Genomic DNA, 21,611 nt, shown 5'->3' with positions numbered 1-21,611 from the left:
TACTGTCACCACAGGCTGGAAAAGAACAAACACACTGGCAACCATTGGACCACTGACAATCATGGAGCCTGACAGGGAAAGGGAGCAGTTGGAGATGATAGGCAGGAACATTGAACATGTTGCTGCTTCTCAATGGCACAAAGCCAATTCACATGTGCTACTAAACAGGTACAGTCACCAGCAATAGGAAGAAATTGAATATATGATACAACACCTACCAGATCAGTGTATGAAAGAAGCAAAAAGTGTAATTCCGGAGAGACAGAACATTGCTAAACCCTATTTAAAATCAACACTGGATGCAGCAGATACTGTCAATAGTCAGTTATGCAAGGTTCATGATAGGTGTCTAGTTTCAAGCCGGAGAGGTACCGGCGGCAGTCTTCAATTTGCCTTTCACTGGAGACACCATGTTTGGAAACATGGTGGGTGATGCTCTGCGAAGCATGAAAAATACAGTGACGCAGCTAGGTTGATGGAGCTCTCCAATTCTAGGTATCCTTCCAAGGGACACCAGCCCCAAAGGAGTAGGCCATCTACAAGGGGAAGGACACAACCAGTAGTTGGGCACTCTTCTTTCACACCATTGATAGAGTTGCATAGTGCTCCATCACAATGGCACTATAACAACATGTCAAACCAGGCCTTTCGGGGACAGTACAAGGTAGAAATTCAAACTATAGGAGCGAATCTGCACTAGAGGTCCCCTCTCATCTAACACGATTGGGATGGAGAATTGGAAGATTCCTTCAGCAGAGTGCCGTCACCTCCAACAAATGTGAGTCTAAACTTTATCCAGCCAGACACTCTAGCGAACTAATAAAGCAACCAACCAAAATTAAGGATGGTCAACTACAAAGAAAACAGTTGCTTCTGAGAAGAGGAAGAGGATCTATTGCACAAACTGATGTTAAAAATAGTTCCTGCTAAGGGTATAGTCCTGGGGGTATATTCAGTTTACTTGTACCAAAGCTAGACAAAACTTTGAAATCCGTCCTTGACTTGTGGGTCTTAAACAACTATGTCAAGAATAAGAAATTCAGAATGGCAACTCTGCAAGAACTTTTCCCTGACATTCCTGAGTAAGGACAAAGAAGGACCAACGAGGCGAGAAAAGAGGACCTGCACTAAAGATTATTGCCAAACCATGCCCCGCTTCTTACCCTCGACAATCCTGGTGACTAAGTGCCAGATGTATCAAGCTAAATTGCAATCGCAAACGCTGAAATTCGCAGAATTTCAGCGTTTGAGATCGCAATTTAGCTGTGTGCAATGTAGGAAAGAAAAACCTACTCACAAAATAAGGAATCGCAAAATTTGCAATTCCCTATTTTGTGCAAGCATTTAAAGAATCGCGATTTGCGATTCCCTAAATGCTATTCTAGTAGCCATCGCAAATTGCGATATTGCTATGACTTCAAGTTGGTGGTAATTAGCGATTACCTTTAAAAATGCACTTTTTAGCATTCTTCAAAGTGCCATGTGGCACATATATATGCCCTTAGGGCATGTATTTGCGCGACATGTGCACACATGCACATTTCAGGGGTGCAACAGGGTGTTCTTTAGGAACCCTTGCACCCTTGAAATTGCGCACACAATTCCCATTCATTCCCATGAGCCTCTTGGCCCATAGAAATGAATGGGAAGCCATTCCTTATTTGCGACTCTGCGAGTCGCAAATAAGGAATGTGTAACAATCGCAAAATATTAGCAGATTCCTACATACATTGCATTTTTCGAGTCTATATTAGCAAATCAGTAAAATTCGCTATTATAGACTAGCAAAATGTAATGTGGATACATCTGGCCCTATGTCCAAAAGCTGCATATCCTCCCCAAACCCCTTGGAGAACTGTCCAGCATCCCAACAACCAGCAGAAATCTCCCTTTAAGTGGAGTGGCCACTTCCCAGCAGTCTGCAGTCACTGACCACATCTGCCCGGTACACCGTTCTGCCGACCCCCGGGTCCACCAAGGGAGCAGCACCCCAGAAAAGAGGCCTGCCGGCTCCAGGAAGTCAGATCTGTCTCCCTGACAAGTTTGGAGACGCCAGGACCCCCAGGGTAACAGTGCAGTTGCAGCAATCAATGCTTGTTAAGTGTCCAGACCAGACACCTACCCTGCCAAGACCGACCTACCGATGATGCACATCAGCATCACTGAGGCCAGCATGAGAGTGGCCCTGCTGTCCTGTTCTGTCCCCACCACTAGGTCGACCTGAAGAAGTGAGAGCCTCTAACACAAGTAACCCACTGGGCAAAGCACCTCTGCACCCGAGCCCCACAGCCCAAGTCCCTGCCCACCATCTGTGCCCCCTTGCTCCAGAGACTCTCAAGAACCAAGTATTCATTTGGGTTCTGCCAGACTGGTCCCCCAGTCCCCACTTGCTGCCTTTTTCTTACAGGTACTTTTCCCCATTGACTCCATCTGTAGCGTTCGAGGCTACCCATGCCACCAGCACCTCTGCACCCGAACACACCAGGGCAGATAAACGTAAACTACTGGTGGTTCTAAGGACCTTGGCCCCTACTTACTTTAAGTCCCGAAGAACAGTCCTGTAAGTCGTTTGCGAGTAACCATATGCAGTGTATGTTCCTCCCATAGAATAACATTACCAGGTTTGAGCCTCATGCCTCAAATCTGACAGCTCTAATTTCTACTGTTTCGCCTGTACATCTACAACGTATAAAGTACTTACCCGATACCGAAGTTCTTGGTGTCTTAAAATATGTAAAATCTTTTATTTCTCTAAATTGGTCTCGAGATTCTTCTTGAGTGTGTGTCTCGTTTATTGACTCTGTGTGTACAACAGATGTTTAGCACTACCCTCTGATAATCCTAAACTGCTTGCCCAAAGTACCACCAAAGAGAGCATTTGGGATTTTTAAATTGAGCCCTATAAGCCAATAAGGGTCGTCTGGACTTTCTGCACAGTGTACTTCATTTTGGTGCACAGCATAGAAAGCCAGCTTCCTACGTTGGTGGATCAGCAGTGGGATACAAGACTTGGCATTTTCTGATACTACTTTGTCAATATCCACGAGGAAACCCACAACTGACATTAGTCAAAAAACAATTTTTGAAATGTTTACAATTTAATTTTTTTATTTTTCAAAATGTTCTAATCTGAACTGTTAGGGCCTTGTGTTAAGTCCCCTAGTCCACTTTATTAGATGTTTAAAAAGTGTAATAGTCAGTTAGGATTTAAATGTCTGTTTAGAATGTTTTACAATTTGTTTAAGAGGTCCAAACATTACGATGAAAGGTCTAGTCCAGAGGATTTGAAGCAGTTAAAGAACCTCTGAAAGGTTTGCAAATTTGCAACTGGGCCTAAACTAACTAAAGCACAACTCCAGGAGTTGCTGGCTGAGTTTGATAGAGCACAGGCAAGAGAAGAAAACACTGACAATACTGAAGAGGAAGTAGTCAGTGAAGATGATTCCGTAACCAGCAATCATGGGGATAATTCCCTTACCAATGGTACAGGTGATGGGGTATACCATTACATCTACCCTAGAACTGCACCTAAAGTGTTTATTCCCTACTTGGGGGTAGGTCAGCCAACTTAAGACACAGAGCAGTACTAGAGAATCAGGATGTGTATCTTGAGAGACTAGCCAAAAGAGCATCCCTTGAGGCCAAACTCCTGGTCATAGAAAGAAAAAGAGCTACATTGGGTATAGCACCCATAAATTGTGGCAGCAACAACTTAAATCGGGAAAGAGAGGAGACTTTGAGTTCCAAAATCCCCAAAGAAATTGCCCCCAAATATTTTGAGGATGATGACATTACCAAGTGGCACACAGGTTTTTAGAGGGCTTGTAGAATGAGGATGTTATACCAGAGACACTGGGGCTCTCTACTGTGGAAGCTCTTCTCAGGAAAGTGCAGGGATTGACTCCTGAGACTGGATGAGGAAAGTGCTCATTCCTATGGCCTCATGAAGGATACCCTGATAAAACGCTTCGGATTCTCCACTCCTTTTCTAGTCCCTGGGAGCTGGCTAAGAATGCTGATGAGTGGGTAAGGACCAGGATACTCATTAAGTCCCAGGGAGTGACTCTGAAAAGAAGGGATCAGACCCTCAAAAATCCAACGAGGTAGATGGTAAGACCACCAAAGACAATTCCTCAGGACCTCAGATCCCTAAAATAAGAAAAAACAATCCCATCCCCCCTCTGACAAGCAGAGACAGTGGGCCCAGGGGTTAAAACATTTCTGGTTAACAGGTTGTGTTTTGACTGTCAGCAGCCAGGTCACTACAAGGGTGACCCAACCTGTTCCAAGAGTGTCGTTAGCACTGGGCTGTCCTGTGTAACCATAGGAGAGGACACCTCAGTCGAGGAGGCCCTAATTGCAGTTAACTGGGAGGCAGGACCAGATGGTAAGCTGGTGATCCACGTGGGTGGGAGTAGGCATTTCCAATCCATTCAGGTGAATGAGATCCCTACCACTGTCCTGAGACACATGTGCCAGCCATACCTTTTGGTGGACAGGTTGGTGTCCCCAGAACAATATGTGCTAGGAGAGACAAAGAAGGTAAGGGTAGTCCCTGGGGAGATCTCATTCTGATGGATACATCTGCCAGTGGATTCCTCACCTTGTGAATATCCCCTGCGCCAGCATTCCACGGAAAAAAGGGATACTGTATCCACCAGAAAAAGCGTTACCGAAGGTAAGTAACTTGTTCTTTAGGCTTGTAGCCATACTGCCCCTAGAAAGGGAGGGTACCCTTGACTGGCATACGGTGGTGGTCCTGACCGCCACTTAGATTGTATCCTAGCCAATGAGATCCCAGAGGTGGCCTGTTCCCAGATGAGGTGGCTGCCCAGGGCACCCCCAACCCCCATATCCTGAGGATCCAGTTCCTGCTCCTAGGGGATTGGAGTCCAAAAAGAAAGGGAAAAAGAGGCGGAAAGGGTAGTCACTCTTAAGAAGAGATCCAGTTTGCCAAGGACCTTCCGACCTAGTTGGGGTGAAGTCAAGAGTTTGCACTGGAAAGGCTTCCCCTTTCCACCTCACTACCCAAAGTAAAAGGGGAGGGAGAAAAGGTATCCGCTGTAGGGAAGGTTCTCTTTAAAATGGGTCCTTTCACTGTTGAGATGGGTCAGCTCCCCAGAGGAAGTGACTGTGACAGTAGGATGTGAGGCAGAGTAGAGCCTGCAATAGTATAGCCAACTTCCTTACTTCTTCCTTCCCTGGCAAACCAGGAAAACTCTCACAGGGATGGGCTGAATCTCCTGGCGTGTTGGCTGGGGGTGGGGGGTGTTTTGTAGGAAACTGGACTTCTTTGCAGACATCTCCCACTTTTTGGCCCCATTTGAACTACTAGATGCTGTTTTTTTTACTCTGACACTGAACTGAAGCCTGCCAACTAGTGTCCAGTACTATTGTTCTTTCCTTTAAAACTGGCATGTTCAATTGTAAACTAATTTGCAAGGTGTTTAGCATCCTTGTAAGTCTCTAGTAATTGGTACCCCTCGTACCTAGGGCATGGGTACTTAAGAGGGTCCCTAAGGGCTGCAGCATGTCTTTTGCCACCCTAAGGGACCCACACAAAAATGATATGCAGACTGCCACTGCAGGCTGCGTGAAAGGACACACCTTTCAGAAACACAATGCACACTCCCTGTGTGCAATGCTCATGCACTGTGTGCACCATATGTAAGTCACCACTACAGCAGGTCTTAAGAGCCCTAAGGCTGGGTGCATTATATTACATGTGAGGTCATGTCTGCACGAGCAGATATGCCCCTGTGATGTCTAGTTCTATTATTAGATATTGCATGTGAACAGCACAGCCATCTTAAGTTTATGTACTGTGCACTGGTCATTACGGGCCACCCAGCTACATGATGGCTTCACTGAAAATCCACTCAACAGAAGAGAGGGGGCCCCTGTAAAACAATATTCAGAGAAGGCAGTACCAGAGGGAAACACAGCATGTAGCAACCAACATTGCCAAATCCACACAATTTGCATGGCTATAACTCCACAAATGTTACTGGAATAACTCCACTTACTTAGTTGACAAATATAAGTTCAAGGGTCAGACATTCTCAAAATTAATTTATTCTAATGATAATCCCATTGTTTACATATAATGTTTACTTTTACAATTTTACAAAGGTTAAACATACAGCAAAATGTTTCAAAGCACAGATGCCAAGCATTTCCCATTTCAATACATCAAAGGGACATGTGAGTACTAAGATACTTATATGTAAACAATTTCGTGACAGGATCCCAGTCACTCCACTCAGACTAAAATATCACATCCATACTGACATCTGCCAAACTGCAAACACTTTCAGTCATTCACATTAAAAACATAACATGTTATCATGCTGGATTATGGCATGTGATGCACATCAGAGTGCCCAATGATTCATTAGAAATACTAATACATTGATATATCTTCTATAGTTGTAAGCCCTGGTTTTCAATCCAGGTTGAAATGGGCGCCAGCAAGCGTTTTGGTGGAGCACAAATGTGGGCCACCTTCTTCAGTGCGCTGGACGATGGGCTGAGAAAATGGCAACAGCCATATAGGTCAAAAGGGACATGGGTTTAGTCCTAAGGGATGGAGAATATCTAAAAAGAGAAAGAAACTCAATGAACACCAGACACAAATTTCTAATAACTTGACATCTGGCTGACTTATTGGCTCCCAACTGTATTAATTGCTTTTTTGGCTGTTTATTGATTGCTACTCCCTTCATCTCATTCCAAGAGGGCATACCTCAGGAGTCTCGAGAATTAGAGATTCTACCTTGAGGGACCCCTCTCCTGTATGGCTCCCACCTAGTTAGCGGTATAGGTGTTATTTCCACATGTGGAATTATTGAGGCTCACTTTCACCATTTTGAGGCCATTTTTGTTGTTTTCTGTATTCACCCTCGTGTTTATTTCCTTTTATAATCTGACTGACCTTTGACTTTCAGTCAGACCTTCTTTGCACGTCATTGCAAGATGGTGCCTCCCTCCTTCTGAAAGAAACATGGTGGCATTAGAAGAAACTAAAAGACCATTTACTAGGTTGCTCTATGGCATAAAATAGAATGCTTTCAGGCACAGTTGCACCACAGTAGTGCCCGATTTAACTGGGTACACAACCATTTCTGATAGGGACTTTCAGCAGCAGTTTCCTTAGTTTCCCCAGGCATCAGAGTGCATCTGGAAAGTATTCCCTATAACTGTGTGCCAGAAGGTAGTGCTTGGTAGCTCTGCACTGACGCTGTTCTGCTCCGGAAGTGAAGTGCAGGGCCTATATATGAGCAAGTCCTGCTCACTTTCTCTCCATGGCATCAGATGTGGGAACGGAGCTTCTCTTGTCCCTCAAACACCCTTTCTTTACAAATCTTCTTTGAAAATTCATCGTGTACGCCCCCCCCCCCCCCCAAGACAACAGGTCTTAACCCTGCAAGGACTGTCGCAAGCAGATTTCTGTGGCAGATACTCACCAGGTTTGCCTGTGGTGTCTTGGAATGGGCCCAACTACAAGATTTATGAGGACTGCATGCCAGTGAACCGAAGGCTATCAGAGAATGCATGCCAGTGAACCTGAGGCTATCAGAGAACGTGATGCAAATCTCTACGTCGCCAAGCACAAGAAGAGGCAGCGTCAGGACCGCTCCAAGTCCCACTGCAAGTCCTTGGCTCGATTCCCAGTCCTGTAGTCATTGGAGCTGTTCTAGACGCCGGTCTTTTTTGTGCTCCAGTCCCTCTGGTAAGCACAAAAAACACAAGAAGTCTAAGTGAAGTTCAGCTTCTTCACACTATTTCCACTCCCCTGAAGATATACGTGGGCGGTGCCATCTGTTTTGCTTCCACTCTCGAAGTCCTGTGACTTCGAAGCCGATTCCACAGTTTGTTACAGCACAACCCAAGTTTCTGGGGATTTCAGTCACGCAGAGCCAGATCGAACAGTTATGCGCAGCTATACTCTGACTCTTACGAACTATTGCATCCTTTCTACCTAAAGTTGTGACGCCATTCCATGTTGGTCACACTGTCATCCTGCCGGCGTTCTATGCCCTGCCTCACCCCTCTAAGAAGGAGGAGATTCTCCATCGCTTGGACCCCAAAATGGCACTTTGTTTCTACATCGATCATAACAAAGACCAACCAGTTGGGCGATCAGCTCTTTGTGGGGTTCACGGGAGAGAAAGAAGGCCCAACTTTAGAGAAGCCTGCCATCCGCGCTTGATTGTGCTTTACATCAAGATCTGCTGCACATTGGCAAAAAAAGCAACCTCTGGATGGATTGTGTGCTCATTCTGTCAGGACCAAAGCTGTTACCACTGCTCTAGCACACAGGTCCCTGTCCTGGACATTTGCCAGGCTGCTACTTGGACATCCCTTCATATTTTCACAAAGTACGGTTGCCTCGATATCCAAGTCTGCCAGTAAGGGCACTTTGTCCGCTGGTTTAAATCCTTTTACAGCCTACCTCCAATTAGATACTAGTTTGGTATCCATTCAAAAGGTGAGAAATTTGCAGCTAGAAGTGTTGCACCGCGGACCTTGATTCGGCCTGATTCGGCCTGTGATGCTGCCCGCTTCTTCCTCGTGGGCCGCAATACAGCCCGCGGCACCTCCCTCTATTCATCGGACACTTTGCGGTGCTGTGCGGTGCCCGCTGTTGACGTTTTGGCGTTGCGGTTGTGTTCTGCTGCGCCTGCTCTCTTTCTGTGTCGGGAATGCCACATACCTACGCGGTGGCCTATTATCTGACAATTTGCATGACAGGTATGCTGCAGCTCCAGTTTTGGAACTGCAGCTTCCTATTTACCTATGTTGGGGCACTATATTCTTACCTTCTTTCACTGGATATATATTTCTTTTTTCAATTCTTCTTGGGGCCATCTTGCCTTCCCATGATTCCATAGTCTTCTTCCCAGAAGGCCTTGGGAAGTATCTGCTCTACCAATTCAAGATGGCGACCTTCCTATTCCGTCCATTGTCCTTTTCCTTATCCAGGATGGTAGGCACTTACTTCCTGTTTGGTCACTTCCTGTTCATGTTTGATCACTTCCTATTCATGGGTATTTAAAGGGCTGAATCCTTCATTTCCTTGTGTTGCAACACTCTTTGCTCCTGCTGGTGTCTCCTCGCTCTTGTTGGTACGCTGTGCTCCTGCCTGGTGTATCTGTGATTCCTGCTGGTGTACATTGTCCCTGATTATAGTCTTCTATACCGGTTTAGATTCCTTTCCTACTAATTCCTCCTTACTGGTAGATTCTTTCCTTCCTTTTCATTCCTGGAGTCCCCACTTCCATCAGAGGTTTTTCTTTATGGGTTTTTTTCCTCTTGGGACACCTTTTGGAAGGCACAGTCTGCTTTGGCCATTTTCCTTGTCGGCAGCACTGTGGCTACTAGAAGGGGTTGCCCTTACCTTGGACAGACCAGAACCCTCATGAACCGAAGTCAAGGATCTCTCCAACCTGCCAGTACCGGTAAGAACACTACAAGTCGTGACAAGAAGTCTCCATGCTCTTTCTGGTAGAGACTCTATCTACCGGCAGATTCTACATCGACCATCCCATCCTCCCTGTTCTGTAATTGGATTCTTCCCATTAATAAGATACCAAGTCTAGGAATTTGCACACTGGTCTACCAGTTTTCTTTTGGGGCTCCACTTCTGGGGGTGCAGATAGTCATACTTCACTTACCTACTCAATAAAGTTCTCTTGTGTCTCACTTAACGTACTTTCAGCAACCATAGTAGCTTACTCAAGAGGTGAAAAGTTAGATGTTTTTTTTAAACACCAGTGATAAAAAGATTTCTGGAAGGTGCAAAAAGACCAGCCCCACCAAGGTATTCCCCTTACCAATGTGAAACCTTAATATAGTACTCATGAAACCACCCTTCAAGCCGATGCACAGTGCAAGACTAAAAGTTTTTTTCCCCCTTAAAGTTGGCTTTCTTGGTATCCATTACATCCTAACAATGTGTAAACTACAAGCACTCCCAGTGCAAGAACCTTGCCTACAAATCCACAAGGACAGCGCAGCCGTTTGAACAAATCCACACTTCATGCCAAAGATGGTTTCATCCTTTCACGTCAAGTCAAATAATACAGATACCAGCTTTTTTCTAGCACTCAAAAGTTTGAGAGGAGCAAGCCCTTCATACACTTGACGTCAGAAGAGTAGTCATGTACTACATTCAAGAAAGAAAGGCACTCACAAAGGGAAACCAGTTTCCCCTGTAAGCAAGTTGGACTGTCTCAAGATGATTATCCAGACAATACAAGAATGCCGTATGGCAACAGGAGTTGCGTTATATGCAAAACCACAAGCAGACTCCACATGAAAGAAGGGATCAATACTCTCTTTCATTGCTAATGTCTCTATTACGAATGTATGCAAGGCGGCCACATGGCCCTCAAGACACACCTTTACCAAATACTACTGTGTAGACATACAAGCAAAAAAGGATGCTCGAGTGGGACAAAAATTACTAGAACACCTGTTTGCACATATAAATTCATGGTAATATAGTTTCTCAAGAAGATTCAAACTGCTTCAAAGTCAACGCACTGCATGTAAATCCAGAAAAGATTCACGCTGCAAAGCCAAATGTTTACTTACCAGTAGGAGTAGTTCTGAAGCTTTTCCTAGATTCACTTGCAACCTTCCTCCCCAAAAATGACAGATATTCGTAATTGGGGAGAAGAGAAGCTTTCACATCAAGAAAAGAAGCTACAGGATATAGCCCAAAAAAAAAAGATTCTAAAGTGGTGACAATGCACACAGGGTTCAGGAGCGTACATCTGACGTCATCAAAGGGAAAGCATAGCGCTAAATGGTTGGCACTGATGTTATTAAAAAAGTAAGAGAGAGAAAAGAGACTATTTCACGCCAAACACTAGATGGCAGGATTATGCACAGCATGTGAATCCAGAAAATTCTTCAAGCTGCAAAACAACTGGAACAGGTGAACAACCGTTTAATTTTTGATGGCGTTTTCTCTACCAAATAGTGTTCTTGTTTCATGATGAATCTCAATATCATTACTTTTTTCCTCAGCATTATTTAGCTGGGATGTTCTTTTCTGAAAAGATAATCTCACTGTGACTGCCACAACTCCACCCCGTGTTTTTACCATCACACGTTTGAGGTTCATTTGATTTGATGTAATGTTTTAACTACACTGTGAAGCCTTGAACTAGCCCCAGACCTGCGTGCCATTCAAGGGGTGAAATACATGTTGGCAATCGTATTTCCAGTATGCTTGTTGTTGAAACAATTAATAGGAATTTAAACTGAATACAGTGCATAATGGGGAAAAAAGAACTTCAAAGTGCCTCCCAGAAATAACCACTATATCTACACATGTATGTCTTTCAATTACTGTTAGTCTGTGTTTGATTATTTAAGCAAAATTTGCTACCTTGAAATCAGCTGTCGCACGCCATGCATTTATATTTGCTGATTCAGTTTGCAAACGCACATCCGTTGAGTTATTAGGAAAGGCATACTGTTGGCCAAGAAGCCTGATTTGGGGGCTCTGTTGTCTTCAAGAGGTCCTTGTCAATCTCTTATATGAGTAGGAATGGAAACACTCCAGTCAACGTCATAGTTGGTGATTAATTCAGCCACAAAACAAATGCTCCCCAAGAAATAACTTTTAATTTATTAATCTAATGCACATTGACAGCAACACATGGTGTGAGACTCAGCATCATGTCCGTTTTGACGCCATTATTTAATTAGTTACAAAACACAAAACATTAGGGCGTGCACAGTCTGAAAAAACAATACATGTATTAACATATTTTTTAAATCTAAAAACAGAATATGTTTTATTATAGGGGCTCGTCAGAAAGCACTCAGAGATAAATAATAAACAACCTCATGCCTTCTGTTTTTGTAGTTATTGAAATAATTGAGCCATATTCTATATGATGCAGGGTCACATACAAGTTGTATCAGTCAATGAGTGATTTGTAGTATGAAAATAATTCAGTTGGGAACATTTGTTCCGTGTTGTATTCCTCTTCCCAGTCTCCAGAGGGACTATTGAGTTTCCCAGGTGGTGCTGGTGAATAACTGATGATGAGACTTGCACTCTAGTCATTATGAGTAATATGTGGCCCTAAGGCAGGCCTTAATTGGTTGGAAGATGCTTCTGCACTTGGAAGAGAACCCACTGCTCTAGTCCTATGACGACTCCACTTCATTAACAGGTTAAAAACCAAAAAAATAAAGAAAGTAGTTCCCTAGGCAGGGTGGAATTGTAGGCCCGCTGTCTGAATGCCTTCTACTCCGAACTTTGTTTATCACTTGCTCTCTTTTTTTTTTTAGGACCAGCTCCTGTTTTGTGACGATTGTGATCGTGGCTATCACATGTATTGCCTGAACCCACCCATGGCTGAGCCCCCTGAAGGTAAGCCTTTTTTTAGGTCTAACATGGGCAGCACATGCGCTGCTCTGCGAGGCATGTCGTATTCAGGTAGGGACTTGAAGCTCCTCCCACCCTCCACCCATATTTTTGATTGGCTTGTGTCATTGACCACTATAAACTGTGGCTGTTCATTCGTCTCGTCTCATTTTGTAACCTCCCATGGGGACACCCCCTGTTAAGAGAGTTGTTACTCTTTAGGCTTTAATTACAGCCTCCGAGCACAATTAATTCAAATAGCAATAGATCTCGCATTCGCGAGAGTTTAAACCATTGGCATTGTAAAATACAAAATCTCTTTTATCTGTTTTAAAAACAACAAATAATTACAATGCCAGTAGCTCAAACTCTCGTAAATGCAGGACCTATTGCATTGCAAATGCTTGTTATTTAGTGACCTCAGTTTACTTCTCAACTTGTTATTACCCAGACGATGATGACCCTTTGACTGTTCTTATGTTGTGTCTGTACCTGCCCTGCTAATGGGAGCACAATTACACAGAAGCTCACACCTACTCATTGCCTTTGCTATAGTAAGCAAACCTGCAGCTATTATGACAACAGTAAATTCACCACGTTGGTCTGCAGCCTCAATTAATTCCAGGTGTTTACAATGTGGCACATGTATTGCTGTTCACCCTTGTCCTTTTGTTAAGGCAAAATTAGCTTCCTATTTTACAACCAAATGTAAATGGCCATTCTAAACTTCAGATTTTAATATGAACTCTTGTGACATTTCGAAACTATGACCCATGAGGTCAGCACCTAACCCTTTCTGGGCATGGTGTATCTGGTGGCCCTTGTTCAAATATTTAGAGTGTTTCTTATATCCTTCCTAGTCATTTTATTATTGGCTGATGGTCTGGAAAACTTTGCTTTCTGTGAAAGGGCCAACCCTAGAACTGAAAATATACGAGCAGAACTCTCCTCAATGATTGGTCCGAATAAAAATAAAATGAAACATTTTCTTTCTTTTCAGGGAGTTGGAGCTGCCACCTTTGCCTCGATTTGCTGAAAGACAAGGCCTCTATCTATCAGAACTCTTAATCTGGCTCTGGGGGCAGCAGTGGTTTGTGGGAGGGAGTCGGGTTGGGGTTGTGTAAGGGCAGGATCACAGGAAGCAGTGTTGTATGACACACCACACAGGGCTTTTGTTAACTTTCATTTCAGGAAGTAAGAAGAGCGCAGATGAGTTATTTTTCATTTTATTGGGATTTACATTTTTTTAAACAACCAATAGTTTATTTTTATTAATTTTGTTTTGGAAATATTGAAGCAACGATTTTAGTGTTTACTGGAGATGTTTATTTAGGAAGGCTGAGCAAACTGTTAGGTATATGGATTTAAAAAGAACACTCAATGTAGAAATGTCGATCTCTTATTATGCGGTGCATAAACCTTCCTATATCCAGTTTACCTAAGGGATGTATGAATGTTACAGAACAACTGGGCGTGTGGTCAAATTTCATCCCCCCTTGTTTCTGCCTGAACTCATTTAAATGTACTCTCCTTTCCATTTTAAAAAGTCACCTGCCTGACGTGCTCAGTAGTATCTATTTTATTGTCCTTTCTTTCAGAAGTCGGCACAGTTATCTGCAGCACTACTATTAGTTCAGATAACAATTTTGAAACATGCTCAGGTTTGTCCTCCTGCACTAAGAGTCATGGATAGTGATGGTGCCTGCTATGTGCTTATCGGTTTTGCTGGTGAATGCCAGTCAGACGTTTAATTGCCTTGACGAATCAGACTTATTGAATGCAAAAGGACGCCCCCATGTTACTTTATCCATTCGGATTCCTCAAGTCCTCCCTGACCTGTTCCTGCCACCCAACACTAACGTCGCTCCTGTGCCATCCTCTCTGGTTACAAAAATGAGCCTTCTCCCTCCCTCTACTTCATGCTCTTTTCTCAGCTTTCATTTTGCCTCTTCCTTCCTCTCTGCCGAATACTACATTGTTTTCCTCCTCCCAACCTCATTCAGTTCCCTCTCATGCCCCATCATTCACCCCAGCTTTTATCTACCAATACTTCCCTGCCTTCTCTTTCTTTGATGCATCTTTTCTTTGTAAACCTCTTCTGCCTCCCCGTGTCTCGTCCCTATTTGGATTGGTTTAAGTATAGAAGCACTGCTACAACAACCTTCTTTTTTTCTATTTCTGTAATATTTTTTTAACCTAGAAAAATAACTATTTATACAATTCATAATGCTATGGGAATTGTAAGAAACTTTTACTTCTGCCTCACCCTGCCATACCCGGTATTCATTACTGGGTTCGTAGTGTTCCTCTCATCAGTTCAACTTATATTTTATTAAATGTAATTTTCCTCTATCAACATTCCCATTCATTAACTAATCCTTAAGTCAATTTATGGTGGCCAGCTATGTATTCTGTAATTCTAATATTCGTCAGAGTATTTTAGTTGCTCAACATGCCATTATTTGCTTATACTGGTGAAGAACCAAGGAATTTATGTAAGGAGAAGTACAAATGATCTTTGCATGCAAAACTGTTTTTGTAAGATTGTCAAGCGAGCTATGGTGGTCACCAGAAATTGTCATTACCTTATCAAGAGCCTTGAGCTGTTATGCCTTTTGTCAGATGCTGACACGTTGTATAGTTATTGGGAAGTAAATTGAACAGAAGACATTTTTCAAAGTACTGTACAGTTACACTCCAGGACCGGATCATTTGATCTTTGTACAAATAGCCTTCTGGGCTGCTTACCCCATGATCGCATTGATGGGTATTACACAAGAGCGCCAGTACATCTTCTAGGATTCTGCGTGTGCACTGTGTTTTTCATAGACCCAGCTTCACAAGAGATTCTTGCCTCTTTTGCATAAGGATATGATGCCAGGCAGTCAAGGAGATCTCATTGCCAGTGCACATGCTCAGTAATACTGAAGCAAATGCACTGGCAGAGAAGCGATGTTGTTACCTACTGAACGAGTGCCACCATGGAGTTGGCACACACACAGAAGTGCCCTCTAGGAGGAGGCAATGATGATCGCAAGGACTTTGTAGAGAACCTCTTCCTGCCGACTTCTCCCTAACTGTACTCTGGTCACCAAAGTGAGGGTCAATATATTTTTTCCAAACGTGGCCAAGTTTATGCCTGCTCAGACTCAGTGTGCCATGGGCTGTGATGTCAGTGCTTCATGGTCGCTTTATCATTATTTGTGCAAGAACACCGTGCATCAGTACCCTTGGGTAGTCTGTGAATGCTTCCATAAGGGTGTGTGCAGTCTGGATCTTTATTGTACCCACCCTCGTGATGATTTTGAGGATGCTCTTATAGTGGTCTGTGTACACCAGCCCACACAAGCTAGCTCTCTGTGTGAATGTCTGGCCCTGCTTGTGGATACAATATATCTTTTTCAATGGGGAGTATGGCCCAGATCTGTGTGGTGCACCTAATTTCACGTGTTCAACCGCAGAACAGACAAATGCCCATCTTTGATAATGTAGCCTTAAAGCTGTGCTTGGAATGCTGCTCTCTGGCTAATGTTTTGCCATGTTAACTCCTACGCTTCATGTGTTTCAAGCTGTGGCCAGTAGTAACTAGAAAGATTTTAGTGTTGGGCAATCATTTTCCAGTTGCAGCTTACTACCCATGGTGATCGGTTTAATGTCACTACTTATCTCCACTGCCTTGTACAGTAAGGCAAGGGGTTATCTGTCAACAACACCTCAGCCCGTGGTTTGATGTTGCTACTGATGAATTTTGTTTTCAGAGGGGAAGTGTGAAGAGTTGTGATCAGCATTTCTAATTAAAAAAACATCTCTGGAGAGAAATACGAAGAGGTCCTATTCTGGCTCTCTCTCATCCTAACTTCCACAGCAATATTTTACTGTGGGGAGAATCTGGTTTCCTGGGACTTATTTGGCATGCTCTTGGGCAGTACATAATGACTGACAATAGATCACTTTTATTGACCCATTGTTATTTCTTAGACCCTACAAACTTGAAAGAAACCTTATAAATTGTCATACTCAGGCTTTTAAACCCTGTTGTTTCTTCTCTGATTGACATTTAATTTCCGTTTTCACTTTGACTGCTGGTATGAACAAGATTAATTCTTGAAAACATCACTTGAACACTTCTTCCGAAATCTTGAAGAATGAGGTTGTGAGACAGTTTCAAAGTTCTTCGCCAGTTTCATCTTCCGGTTAAAGTTTCTGCTGCTGGGTTGGTCTTGAATTTGATTTTGACCTAAATTGTTTGAGCCAAAGTCTTTCTTCAGACAGACTTGCTGACGATCACCTTTAACAGAAAATGGGTGTCCATCTCCTTTGTGCTTAGAGATAGACAGTGTCTCCCAAAAGGACAAGGTAACCTTTTGGCAGACCCCTTCCTTCATACCCACTTAACTAGCTGAATTTCATTTATATCGATTAATTGCCTACCAGGGTGTTTAGATTCAGTGCTACTTTACCTGCAGAAAATTTAAAATGGAGACGCCTTGAAAGCTCAGAAATCTTTCCTGTCGAAGATAAACAGATTTAGAATGGGCATTAGTTTGTCATGTAAGAAACTCTTAATCTAGGCTACATACCAGTTAAATCCACTTTATATTCCCTCTTGTCATTTCGAAACCCAAAGCATTAATGGTTGGAGCTTCTCAAATCCTCACTGTTCATTCCACCAGAGCAAGAGCTCCATGGCCTGCCTTTTCACAAGTATTCCTGAAAACAGTTGCATACTTCCAGTACCTTCTGTGCATCTAGTAGGCTTGAAGCCTGAGCAGGCATATGCTGTCTCCAGTGACCTTACCGGTTAGAGTTTTCAAACAGATAACCAATTAATTAGGGAAGTGGGAGAGGGAGCAGGATGACGTGGACAGTTACCTTCATAGCGATTCTTGTATTTTTTTTTATTCCTTGTGCTCTCTCCTTCATTACTCACCCAGCCATCTCCTCAACACCGTTTGCTGTACTACATAAATCTTCCATGTGGGAAAACCAATGCAAGAATTAGGTTTGGTTGTGACGTATAGTTAAAGATTGGAGATCATGCTTGAAGAGAGTCAACCAATTATTGAGGCCTTTGAAATGCTGTAAATATGCCCCATTCTTTTTGAGAAGCTTGTTTTCCGATCATATGAAGTAAGGAGGAATCCCAAGCAGTTGTTGAGGAGTAAGAGCAAGGACGAGGATAGCAGGGATCACTAGGAAGGTGATGTTCTCCACTTTGCCCTCAGTAGTTGTGTGTTTTTTATAGTTATATCAAGACCTTTTGTCCATGCAGTACGGTTAGGCTTGCTGTGCTGCTATTCTTGATATCTGTTTCGAGAGGACACGTGAAGCACTTCACACCGCTTGTCAACACCGTTTTCAAAATGGATTAGCAGTTTATATTATTTTCCCCAGCAGAGACAGAATCTATAATGGCATCCCCTGCAGAGTTGCTTTGATGGATCTCCTTGAAATATCTTGCACTCCCTCTTTATGGACCTCGGCTAAATATAAATGTGTACTGTTAAATGGGAAACACTTCTCTGACTCTGCTCAGGATAAGTCAAAGCTTGCCGCTAGTTAGGAGAGTTCTCCCTGTGAACCCAGAAAAAGGATAACACCCCTGATACAGTAGATCTCCCTTAATGACACTCCATTTCACTGATTCAACATCCTGTTATGTTGCTGTGGGCATACAGTGCATTCTTGCTTAGTCCTTCTGGCTTCTTCTTGCAGACCAGGCATATTTCGAGCATAGACATCCAAACTATAGTATGTAGTTGACATAATTCTTGAAAATTTGAACAGTTAAAAGTCCTTAATTGGATTCTAGGAGTGCTCCAGATTTGTGCCAGTGATAAATATGTTTCATTTTTGACAGGTATACAATTTGTCAGTATAGCCGTGCCTTTTTTGGCACCACATAATGAATTTGACAGCAGTAAAATCAACTCCTTAAGCAAGCTGCATCAGACTCTGACTTAGGTGAGGCCTGATCATTAGGTTAAATTGTCATCCATTAATTCTTGGTTTCTGGTGCCCACCTCTGGACATCATAAAAATCAGAAGAAGAAAGAAAGATATATATATATTGCTTTTGTTGACCTAAAAAAAAAAAAGAAAACATGAGCAGAATTGCAAAAAAAAAAAAAAAGGATATGTGGGAATTGGCGAGGAAAAGTGACGGCGAACGTGGGATTGAAGTCATGTTGTCTAACGTATCCTGTACGTTTGTGCACTGTGTTGTGGTCCTATCTTGTGCGTCAAGTGAGAAACGATGTAATGAAAAGGCAAATAAATCTTACAAAACAGCAAGTGCGCAGAGCTGGCCTTGATCCTGCTTTAGTCCATCGAAGCTTCTACCCCACTTTTATAATTGTATTGTTTATGAAAACCAGGATGCGCTGAGTTATTCACAACTTTTTAATATACATTTCCAGAATGCTGATCTGCGTTAGTAAAACCATTGCTTCGTCCTACTTTGCTTTGATTGTGTTTCATAAACCGTAGTGACGACCGACATATTGCGAAACTCAGAGCTGTACGGTTGCTGTGCTCCCTTTGCTATAGCATGGTTAGCATTCTAGAGAAGGACTTCTAAAATAGCTATGTTCAACAGTCCGGTGACACAGATTATTTTCTTATAGCATGTGTTTATTTTGAAAGTTTTAGCAAACATCAGAATATTATCTTAACAGTGCTGATAGTTTGAAGTAATTGCAATATACAGCAGCCTTCGGTTCAGACCAAATCTTTACTTATTTTCTGTTTAAATCACACTTTAATTGGTAGTTTGGCTTATGCCCAGAGGTTTCTAAATCACTAGACTCTTAATTTACTTAGTTTATTGAAGCTATCTATTATGTTGAATATTAAAATTTTAATGAACTGAAAGCAAACATAACAATGAGGATTCCAAAGATATTCAGAACTGTATAAAAGTAGGAAAGGTTCGCACACCGCTAAGTGGTTTTGTGTAGCTTCTTCATTCTTTTAAATGTGCCATAAAATATCCTGATGATGTCTTATTAAAGTAAAGTGCTAAAATCCCTGATTGCTTCTGTTGCTGTTGCATAGCTCGTAATCTGAAGAAACCTCACCTTCTTGAGTGGGTTCCAACGTGGCTGCTAATTTTTGTGTACTGCATTATCTGACAGTTTATAATGTTAATTTCCCACAGCAACTTGTTAAATATTGAAATTCCACTCAGCTGGAAAATATGTTTAATGTATAATTAACATTGTCAAGGAAAAAAACCTTCAGAATGTTACAGTGGCCAACAGCAGAAATGTTTTATTTCACTTAAGCCCATTGTTTGAGTAGGGAAAAGAAAAAGCATATCAATAAACCATAAAAAAGTGCAGGTGTTCTACTATTTCAACATCAAAATATGAAAGTTTCATTGGGAAGAAGCAATTTCAGGAAATTGTCATTGTTGAAGAGATTGAATATGGGTGGGCTTGCCTGTCTCACAATATTATGACGTTGGTAGCCAATTTGTCAAACTTTATTTGTAATATTGTGTTTTCCCAGGAACCACAGCGTGTCTTTTTATGGTACTGTATTATTACATAAGTAAATAAAGCATTTTTATATAGATTTGTGTCGTTGTTTGATTTTTAGCACACTTATCCATATTCAAAGGCAATTTATTGCTCAAAGGAGTTAACCAGTGCCTGCAAAGTTATTACAGGCCATGTTCCTTTTAAATTGGAAAAAATACATTAGTACTGTTTTTGTGTTTGTACATTTACATGCATAAACAAGTGTATTGCATTTCTGTTGGAATTCTAACCGCATACAACAAGTCGTCAGCCAGACTGAATCCAAAGATGTTTCCAGAAGTGCTTCTTGTGTGTCACTTGGTACCTCCACATGGATCCGCAGTGACTTTATACCACACTGGAAGTTATGGAGTAGAGCCACATTTAAAGGGCCATTCTGTGAGCTGATGTCAGTTCCTTTCTCTCTGATTCCTTTAACATGGAGCCAGAACTCTGTTTCCAACTATGTCAGTTTTCTGATGACTCAGAAATTCTCAAGATGGTGTACTAGGGAATGCTTCTGTCTTGAAAACAGCGTTCAAGCCATTCTGCAACTGCAGGAATCTGATATCAGTCATGGACCCACGAGAACTTGTGTCTTTGGCACTTGGGCTCTAGTCCCTACTTAGACATGCGTTAAGTATGCCCTCATGCACGTAAAGGTAGCAGAAGCGAAGCTTTCCTCACCATGCATAAGAAATGGTTGCATTTGAAACAGATGTTCCACTCATGCTCCAAGTCATGGGTCATTCTTAGTTCTGAAGTTGTTCCTGCTCAAAGAAGCCAATGTAAAAAAACAATGCAGAAGTCTAATAAAGCCAAGCAGGACTCGACCCACCACTGAAATTCAGGTCCGAAGTTGCAAGGGTAGCAATCAATGGCTCCAGTGTTTCTGACTCAGAATTGGTCCTGCATTTGGTCCTGGGATGGTCAGAATTTCCCAGGCAGTCATCAAACAAATTGTAAATAGCAGCCTTCAAGATGGTCCTGTAATACATTTTCTAGATGCTACTGCTCTCTGTGGCGCACCTTTAAGCCTCATGAAGCCACAGGGGTCTTCAGCTGGACTGCCAACTGCAGGCACTCCTCCAATGCAGATATTCCCCTTGGGCACCGTGCAGAGCCCTTTGCCAAATCTGTCCAAACTTCCACTCCAGTCCCAAAGTTCATCCCAGTACCGGACCGACTCAGGATTCAGTAGCAGCACCAGTTTCTACCCCGAACCAATGTTAACCCGCACCAAATCAGTTTTTGGTTGCCTGCCACCAAATTGGGGTTACTCTGTGCCTAATTAGATGAGCAGAGTAGATGTTGGCTGGCAGACCATGAGTAGTGTATCCATGCCTAGATGGCACAGGGCATCTTTGATCAGCGGGGCATACCATTTCTGTTAATCACTGTTGTGTGAAAGCTTCTGCACTCTGGAGTTTCTTCCAAAAAAGCTGATCGGGAGATGCATTCTGGCTGAGTTGGGACATGAGTCTCCTGTACATATTCCTTATGATGCCTCTCCTGTCTCACGTTTTGAGGAAAGTCAGGACAGACCAGGCCCTGGTCATCTTCATAGCTCTAGCCCGGGCCAGGAGAGCATTGTACTCATAGCATCTGAGCATGTATCCTCTGATCCGGCTTGTGCTTTGAGAGGATCTCCTGTCCCAGCAACAGGGGAGAGTCCTACACCAGAATCTCAACAACCT

At 42.8% G+C, this 21,611-nt stretch overlaps 1 protein-coding gene across 5 annotated transcripts in view; it reads left to right on the top strand.

Moving 5' to 3' along the window:
- DPF2 (double PHD fingers 2) overlaps positions 1 to 19,967 on the top strand; it is a 434,995-nt gene extending 415,028 nt beyond the window's left edge. For all 5 annotated transcript variants that reach the window (XM_085625747.1, XM_085625748.1, XM_085625746.1 and 2 more), the window contains 2 exons: positions 12,316 to 12,397; positions 13,392 to 19,967. In XM_085625747.1, the coding sequence (XP_085481873.1) occupies positions 12,316 to 12,397; positions 13,392 to 13,459 (150 nt within the window). In that variant the 3' untranslated portion in view covers positions 13,460 to 19,967. The remainder of the gene's footprint in view (positions 1 to 12,315; positions 12,398 to 13,391) is intronic.
- The last annotated feature ends 1,644 nt before the right edge of the window (positions 19,968 to 21,611 follow it).

The sequence above is a fragment of the Triturus cristatus genome, chromosome 9, assembly GCF_964204655.1.
Source record: "Triturus cristatus chromosome 9, aTriCri1.1, whole genome shotgun sequence".
Lineage (NCBI taxonomy): Eukaryota > Metazoa > Chordata > Amphibia > Caudata > Salamandridae > Triturus > Triturus cristatus.
This window is presented reverse-complemented; position numbering and strand designations above follow the sequence as displayed.